Source organism: Acyrthosiphon pisum, chromosome X, assembly GCF_005508785.2.
Source record: "Acyrthosiphon pisum isolate AL4f chromosome X, pea_aphid_22Mar2018_4r6ur, whole genome shotgun sequence".
Taxonomy (NCBI): domain Eukaryota; kingdom Metazoa; phylum Arthropoda; class Insecta; order Hemiptera; family Aphididae; genus Acyrthosiphon; species Acyrthosiphon pisum.
In genome coordinates this window covers 38,282,328-38,292,145 of record NC_042493.1, presented here as the reverse complement: position 1 = coordinate 38,292,145, position 9,818 = coordinate 38,282,328, and the positions used below count along the sequence as shown (strand labels likewise).

Here is a 9,818-nt window from a genome sequence, read left to right as displayed (position 1 = left end):
ATATGGAATCATGTATATATATATTAAATTTGCGGAGTCGTGTATGCATATCAGTGGCTATTAAAACCAACACGATTCGGAATCGTTCTCCACCGTATAGAGCAGCTAGATACCACCTAGCTGCCCCTTAATTTTTGGCTGCATAGTTAAAATTTAAGTAGCCCGTAGTTAGGTATTACTTAAATATTGTTTTCCTTAAAATGAATGTATTTTTATATTTTTAATTTTTCAAAAAGTCGAAATTCAACGTTTTTAAAACATAGTTTTTGGTTTAAGAATTTTCGAAAACTAAAAATCTTCAATTTTAATATTTTGCAAAAATTAAAAACTGTTTCTATTGTAAAATATTGCGGATATCATGTTGACCTCTAAAAAACTTCGTTTCGGCGAACGGGTTCTCGATAAAACGTAATCGAAATCAAAAATTTCAGACTCTTACGAGTTGCTTTACGCGAAAACAGTGAGGCGTAGGATCATATACATCGGAGATTAAATTGTTTATAATAATAACTTATTATAATTATTACAATTAATTACTATGAGTTTTATTGTAAATTTTAAATTAATAAAAAATTCTTGCATATTTTTTACATAGGTATTTTTATGATTTTGACTGCATATTTTAAATTTTTACATATTTTCATGATTTTTACTGCATATTATATGGCATATTTCGATACTTTTAAGTGCATAACAATCCGCACTCTAATAATAAGTTCCATCCATCGTATATTTTTAATTTTTCAAAAAGACGAAATTCAACGTTTTTGAAACATAGTTTTTGGTATAAGAACTTTCGAAAACCAAAAATCCTCAATTTTAATATTTTGTAATTTACTTTACTATTAGACATTAGTACTGCAGTAGATTAGTTCATTTTTACCAAGAAAATTTCTTTAGAAAATGTCATTGTGTGTATAAAACATAAAATGTGAATAAATAAATTATATATGATATAAATAATATATTTTGAAAGTTTCAAGACTTCAAGTACCCACAAATAATATTTATATATTACAACAAAATAATTTATACCTAGCTTTATTGTTGGTCCAAATTTGAACGTAAAATGCCTATAAAATAAACTGTATTCATAAATTGTTGGTTACAGACTTACAGTATGAACTACTTACAATAATATTTAATACTAATTAAATAAATAAAAAATATACAAACTTGAACGTTCAGAGAAAAATATCCTTTTCGATTTCTAAAAGCTTCACCATCTGCCCACTAGGATTCTGTATTTTAATATGGGTGCAATCTATCCATCCGCCAATGCCTGGTATTTTATACATTTTATAAAACTGCTCCTGTATTAATCTCCATTCCTCGGCTGTAATTGGAAAATTAATGTGATGTTTGAATTGGCTTGCCAAAATTAAGGTGCGATTCCTTAGGACGCGACTGTAGACGCACGACCGGTGCGGCTGACGCAACGCGACTCTATTTTTGGCCGCACATTACTGGTTTTCACGTTTTTAAATAGACCTCCGCAGCCGCACGCGATGACTGCATGCGGCTGGCGACGCGCGACTGCGACCGCTCTAGAAGCAGTCAAAACGCATCAGCCGCGCGACTGTTGAACACGGCATTTTTTTTTTTAAATTTTGATTATTTTGTTTTTACTGGATTTTTTAAAATGACTTCAAAAGTTACATTCTCTTTAGAGGAAGATACATTACTAGCCGAGTGTGTTAGTAAACACCCATGCTTGTTCGACTTGAAGCATCCGGCATATAAGGATCAACAAGTCAGAGAAAATGTTTGGAAGGAAATATGTGTGATTCTAAAAACAAAAAGTGATGTCTTTTTATATTATATTACATTTTTTTATATCATTTATAAAACAAAATAACTGAAATAGTTAAGAAATTAAATAAAATAAAATTAACATTATGATAATCTAATAATAATTATTTAAATATAAATTAACTAAATTAATATAAAATTATAATATTATATTATTATTATAATATATTATTAATTATATTTAATAATAAGTATTTATAGACCTGTTGGTACTTTGAATTAGGTATTGTACATTATTATTATTGTGGATTTTCTGTTTTTTGTGTTTGGTGGTCTTGCCTTGGAACAGCTCCCTTCTTCGGAGTTGAAAAATTTTTTAAATTCATCTCTTACCAGAAATCCTTCAAAATTAGCATACCCTCCTGCTCGAGCAAGACCTATCATATTTTGTGAAGGTTCAGTTTCGCTGCAGTCAAAATTATAATAATAATTAGAAGTGTTTTCTATGTATCTACTTCTAAGCAGATTATGGAGGCAACAAGCTGATAGCACTAGGTGGTCAGTGGTTACAGATTTTTAAGCGATGGGTGAATAAAATACTCTAAATACTTGACTGAGAAGGCCAAAACTATTTTCTGCAGTTCTTCGAGCTCTCGACAAACGATAATTGAAAATGGTTTTTTCGTAATCTTTTCGGGCTTCTCCACGTGTGTATGGTCGCATCATGTGTGTCTCCAAACGAAACGCTTCGTCGCCAACATGAACATATGGTAACGTTTGATTTGAAGAAGGAAGTTTTGCGTTAGGAGGAAAGTATTTTCCCTGTTTAATTAACTTGTATAAACTTGATTTTGAAAAGATCCCACTGTCGCCTTCTTTACCGTATGAAACAATAATGACGTAAATAAATTTACAGTTTGCATCAACTATTGCCAGTAAAACAATAGAAAAGTAGTCTTTGTAGTTAAAAAATAATGAACCACTTTTTCCTGGACAAAATATTCGAATGTGTTTCCCATCAATTGATCCTACACAATTTGGGAAGTTCCATTTTTCCCAAAAGTCCCGTGCGATTTGAATCAAATCTTCTTTTGACGGAGGTTTTTATAATATACCAGACAACCCTAAACTTAAACTTTTTAGACCAACTGTATGATACGGGTTATATAACTCTGGGATATTCGAAATGCGAATGCTAATGACCGCAATGATTCTCATGTAGCCATGTATCTGTTAAAAAAGTATATTTTATGATACTAATGTAAAAAAAAGTAATTTATTTTGTTATAAGGCATTTAAATACCATTATGCATATAAAATAATAGAATTTAAAAGTTTGATCGATCTACACATAATAATCAACTTTTTTTTACAATTATTAAAAGAACAACTTATAGACAATCTTGTTTTAAATTTTGAATTTTTATCTATGAGTATAACATTTTTTATGAATATTTATAAAAAAAAGTTAGAAGGATTTAATATTTCAAATGTTTATAAATAGTTTTAAAAAAGCTAAATATTTTGAAAGTTAAGTCATGTCAAAAAATGCCAGTTCAAACAACTGACGAAAATTACAAGTCTCACGCTCTATACTTTTTGAAGTATAACAAAAATATAAAGTCGTTTGAGAATAAATCGTTACTTTATGGGATTTTGTAAAAATCTGAATTTTAGACACTTGTAACATTTTTTAATTGTATTAGGTATGCTCAAATTTTTTTTACAATATTATTGAAAGAAACAATTAAGGAAAACCTTGCATTACATTTTTAATATTTTATGGACAGTTAATTATTTTAATTAGATATTTTTTTAAAAAAATTAAGAAAAATAAAGAATTTCGCGGTCCATAAAAGGCTCAAAAAATGTAAAATACTTTGAAAGTTGTATCGTGTATAGATGATGTCAATACAAACATTTTGGTGAAAATTCCAAGTATTTTCAGTTTTCAGTTTTTGAGTTACCAGCCAAATAATTAAATCGATTTGGTCGAAATCTTGTTTTCATAAAAATTCACGTTTTCTCTGATTTTTTTTTTTTTTTTTGGCTTTTCCCGACGCATTTACAAAAATGCACATATATATTTTGTTGTATTTAGTTAGATATATTATATGTTGGTTATCATTTTAGATTCTGGGCGGAACGATGGATGTATTGATTTTACAATGTTGTCTGTTTTTTTTTGTGTCTGTGTATAGTACTACAGTATACACGAAAAGTTGTCGAAAAAATTGATTTTAGATATTGGTGTAATTCTTAAACTAATCACCGTAGAAACATGACTTTTTCACTAAATGTTTATACTGTCATTTTCTATGCATGATAAAATTTTTAAAAAATTTTTTTAAGTTATTTATAGACATTTGAAATCTTCGATCTTTTTTTAGTTTTTTTTTTATAAATGACAATAAAATTTTAATCGTTGGGCAAATAAGCTTCAAATTTGATGCAAGACTTCTAATATATTGTCTCAACGGTTGTTAAAAATTATCAAAAATACATAGTCACAATTTTTTTCAATAAGCATTGAAAGTTCAAATTTTGACAAAATACGTAAAAATCACGAAAAACAATAAGTAATAATACAAAATATAAGCGAATAAGCAAATAAGTAATTCATTTTTTAAAAAGCCATTAAAAACATGCAAAAATTTTAATATAATAGTAGGTATAATAAATAATAATTAACTAAGAGTTGTATAGTTTTTTAACTTTTTTTTTTCTCTGGAGATTTTTTCATCTTCAAGTTTTCCTGATAAGAAAATTGTCTGTGTCGCGTTTGAAGGTAATACACTATTATTTCTGTGGTAACTTCTGTTACATGTTGAATAAATGGGAACTTAAAATTAAAATTATTTTCTGTGATATCATCAATAACTTTGTCAAAAACACCATATTCTTGACAGTATTTGGAAAGGTGACGTCTTATGGTTTTTGGATGTGGAAGAGGTAAACTCACTGTTCCTCAAGTATTTGTGAGCACTCGGGCATCTTATGTTTAATAACAAACAGAGCATCGACCAATTTTCTGTATACCTGCTACTTTTGCAATTTTTCACCTAACTAGCTGCAAAACATTCAAAAATTAGAGTTTTCTGAGATTCATTCATATTCTGACATAGGTTTAATTTTTCTTTAATGGACTCATCAGAGATATTAGCCATTTCATTTTGAACTTTGCTTAACTTCAATTTCAAATTAATTATTTTCTGCTTTGCCCTAATACATTTTTTTCTTAGGTTGTCCTTAACTCGACGTAATTTGTTAACAACCAGTTTTTTAGATGGTGATAACTGATAATAATAAAATATCTTTTTTCTTGGAGGATTTTCTTTGTTTTTGCATATGAAAAGTGTTTCTTAACCTTACACATCGAGAACAAGCAGTAGAATTTTTTTTCAACATTAAACGACAAAGATTATGCCTTAGTCTTGTTGTTGTTGATATTGTGCATATATTCATTGTGCAATTTGGAAATTCTTCAAGCTTTGGGCCTCCATGACAGACACGTACATTCTCAAAGTCTTTAATGTTTTTTGCAAACTCATAAATGTTTTCTCCTGGTACAATATCTAGAATACTACTGTCTACCTCTTGGCCCAAAATTCCAAATGATATTTTACCAAGTTTATCCACCTTAACAAACTTTTCAACTACTGGATACAAACCTCCAGAGCAAAATGAAACAAAGCATAAACTTGAATCAATAACACATTCATTACAAGATTGAGAAATCTTGGACCATTGGATTATTGAATTTAGATTTTCATATGCATTTAATTGTTTGAAAAGATTATTGTCAGCTACGTTTTGAGCAAACTCTAAACATGTTGGTAAATCTTTATACGTTTTGGACATTGAATCATGTTGACGAGGAGTAGGTGCTTTTCTTACTTTTTTTGAGTTTGATAGGTATGCTGGTCCTGAGAAGATAGATGGAACAGCTCCTTTTTTTAATTGGATTCTCTTTTATGGAATCTATTCAGAATAAAAAAAAAATAAACATTTTAGTGATATATACAAAATATAATATAACATAATTAATTTAATTTACAAATGTATAATTATTAATTGTATTATTCTGACTATTTTTTTTTTTAAAGTAATATACTAACTTAGTAAATTATAATTTATAATTTATGTTTAGGTATAAAATATATATTATAGTTAATATTTGACAAAATTATACTTGCAGGCCTTTACCTAATATGGTAAAGAGCTATAATAATATTACATAGGTATTTTGTTATTTTATTGTTGCACCATCTACCTAGTAAATATTTATAAAAATAACATATGTTACCTGTACTGAACCAGAACGCCAATATCTTATTATGTCGTCTTCTTTAAAATGTTTGGAACAAACAAAATGGTTACTGTTCAAAACCAAATTTTTACGAGGAATCGCTCGTGCCCAATTTTTTCTGAGATCTTCCTCTTTGGGACATCGAAATAGATGAACTTTCTCTTCATTGTTTTTGTAATAACCAGATTTACAAAATACCACGCAACATTTGACCATTTGAAAAAAAATGAATTAAGAAACAATTCACATAAAAGACGAAACACAAACTTGAAACTTCGGTCGGATTATTCACTATGCACGTGAGACGAGCGTTTGACAAACGGTTAATCTACAGTGATAACTGACAACCATGATTAAAATATTAAATAATAAATAGTAAGTCTTAAAAAATAAAAATTATATTACAAAGAATATAATATTATAGGTAGTATTATCAAAATAATAAATAATAAGTAATTGTAAATAAGTGCGAATTATATAATAAACTCATTATTCTTCAATGCTTTATGTGGTAATAGTATGGCCACAAACCACTAGCGCTATTAGTTCCAATACACACCGCTCATGATCGCGATATTTTACATACAGCATTGCGCGAACGCCAACCTGTGTAGATAACCGTGTATAGGTTTTAACTAGCGCTGTTGATTATTATTTCTCAATTATTATTTTTCATCGATTATTTTACAGATTTTATAAAATTCGATTAATCAAATAGTCAAATTTCCGATTAATCAAATAAGTGAATTTTTCGAATAAACAAGATGATTAATCGTTGTTTTGACGGTTCGAATGAACTTCTATTTTTAGCACTTAGGGAATTTTGTATTATATTCCATTTTGGGTGTTTACTTTACACCAACACACTAATCTTCCATATATTATTATGTTCTAATAGACCAGACCTGGTCAGACCTGTCCGTGGCTGCTATGCGTCGTATCTTATGTAGTTATGTTCTATCGTCCATCTGCTATGAAAGTATCAACCATAACTTGTATAGTTTAAAGTTTTGTTATTCCTATTCCGGTATTCGTGCATTGAGTTAAGATTACTACCTACTTTTACAATTTATTCATTATTGACTATTGTTTTATTCTCCATTACACTCGAAGATGAGTTTAGTGTGGAATGTTTTCACCAAGTCTGAATGTGAATACAGGGCGACTTGTGATATACTACTACTACTACTATCCAGCTTTAAAGGCCATTAAGGCCCATTGCTGCAAAACAAATCTCCTTCCATCTGTCTCTGTTCATAACCACTTCAGTAATATTTTCTATCCCAAGTTGATTCAGTTCTTTTTTATTTTTGTCCATCCATCTCTGTTTTGGTCTTCCAATCGGCCTTCTTCCCTGAGGAGTCCATCTTAGTACAGCATTTGCTATTGACTTAGCCCTTAGTACATGTCCAAGCCACCTCAGTCTTTTGTGGCGTATTTCCGCTATTATGTCTGGTTTTCCGAATAACTCCTGTAGTTCTCTGTTAGATCTTATTTCGTATGTTAGGTCTTCGTTTCTTTTTGGTCCGTAAATCTTCCTAAGGAATTTTCTCTCTATGATAGCTAGTCTATTCTCATCCCCTTGGGTCGTGGGCCATGTCTCACATGCATACATTATCACTGGTCTAGCTAGTACTATATAGAGTCGTTCTTTTGATTTTTTGGACAGTATCTTCGACCCCAATAACCCCGAGAGGGCGTAAAAACATTTGTTTCCTGATGTCATGCGTTTTTTTATTTCTTCGTGGTTGTCATTTGTGCTACTTAGGTTAGAGCCTAAATATTTTAAATCATCTACCTCCTCAAACATATATTCTCCGACCTGTATTCCAGCTGCATTTCGTCTCTGATCTTTGTTTCTACCGACTCGCATGTATTTTGTTTTAGTCTCGTTAATGTTGAGTCCCCCTTTGTTTGCGCTTCGTATCAGTAATTCCGTTGCTTTTTTGATGTCCTGCTCGCTTTCGCCTAATATTACCACGTCGTCGGCATATGCGAGTAACGGAAGGTTTTGGCCGCAGTTAATTCCTAGGTATTCTTCTTGTTAGGAGAATATGTTAGGAGAATTTCTTGTCAACTTGTGATATATGTTTTAAAATTAATCGGTTGATCAGTCATTAAAAAAAAAAATCGGTTATCATCGATTAATCAGTCGTTATAAAATTGATTTTTGGTACCGGTTTTTGGCAACCGTACCTGGAGGTAACATATCCAAAACCGAATATCTATTAATTGGAATTATACCACACTTTTTGAAACCAGATTGTATATTAGCAACTTGATTTTCTTTTATAGAATTCATTAATAAACTTAACAATGCTGGAAATTTATGTTTAGGTATACTTGCCTCTTTTTTTCCTGATCACTTTTTCCAGGTAGTTAATATCTTATGCCAAGCAACTTTTGGTTGAGAGGATGATTCATCAAAATTTCCCCGTCAGACGTTTCAAAAATAATATAAATATAATATGGATGGAGAAATGTCGTACGGGGAAATGTCTTACAGCATAGAACAATATAGAAGCGAAACTCGATCAGCTGATTGGGGTCTTGGTTACCTATGATCTGAAGTCTGAATCTACGAAAAACATGAAAACGGTTCCACGCACCAACATGATGTTAGACCCGTGGTTACCAATATTATGAAAACGGTTCCAAGACTATGGAAGGATACGCTACGCGGGGTCGGCTTGTATACCATTCCCTAATTAACGTATGCCACGCCCCCCCCTGGAACCGTGTTCAAGGCCACAATCGCCCGATTCGGCCAGTTCACGGAGTTTCATACCCCTGCTTACAAGGAAGTGGTTACGGGGAAATGGTAGACAGGGAAGTGATCCGATACCGAGAGGTTGTGTCAAATGCGTCGAATTAGCTGGTATAAATACGTCAATATTATGCTTAACACGTGGTTATTCCCTTCAATATCAAAAGGGTTGTTTGGAGGGAGGAGTTCACCAGTCTCAGTACAAGCAAACATAATAGACGTTGACGATTTACTTGAGTTCATCACCATTTCAGAGTACTTACGACCTATTTTTGTAATTATTTTTACACGCCCAGGGTCGTCACTCAAATTGGTTTCGTCATAATTATATTTTCAGTTATACAGGGTGGGGCACTATAACGGCCGATTTTCTAAGACAAATTATAAAATAAAAAAACGAATAAAAATTAATTATTATTTATTATAATGAAGTACATAACTTGCCATTTATTTTTTAAAAATGATGTCTTCAAGATGATGGCCATCTCTTTTCAAACACTCTTCTAGCCTATTTCGTATATTTTCCACTACACGATGTATCACTTCCAAAGGTATACTGGCAATTTCTTCTTTAATTTTGTTTTTTAGTTCATCAATATTTCGAGGTTTCCGTGCATAGACTTTACTTTTTAAATACCCCCACAAAAAGAAGTCACATATTGATAAATCCGGTGATCGAGGTGGCCAATGAATATCACCATTTTGGGAAATAATGCGATTTCCAAAAATTTGTTGAATAGCATTTATTGATACTCGGGCCGTGTGGGATGTCGGGCCATCTTGTTGGAACCAAAAGTTATCATTTTGAGGAAACTTCGTTAGTTCACCGACCAAAAAATTATTGATCATATTGACATAACGATTTGAATTAACAGTTGTTTCCCGTCCATTTTCGTCCTCATGAAAATACGGGCCAATTATGCCATAATGTGAAATTGCACAGCATACAGTTACCCTATCGCTGTGTAAAGGTCGTTGATGAAGTTTTTT

The 9,818-nt window shown here is 31.0% G+C and overlaps 1 protein-coding gene across 1 annotated transcript; it reads right to left on the bottom strand.

The window, feature by feature from the left end:
* Window positions 1-9,275: 9,275 nt before the first annotated feature.
* Window positions 9,276-9,677, bottom strand: LOC100570268. The gene has a single exon (XM_008187127.1). The coding sequence runs from the start codon at window positions 9,675-9,677 to the stop codon at window positions 9,276-9,278; it is 402 nt and encodes a 133-aa protein (XP_008185349.1).
* Window positions 9,678-9,818: the final 141 nt, after the last annotated feature.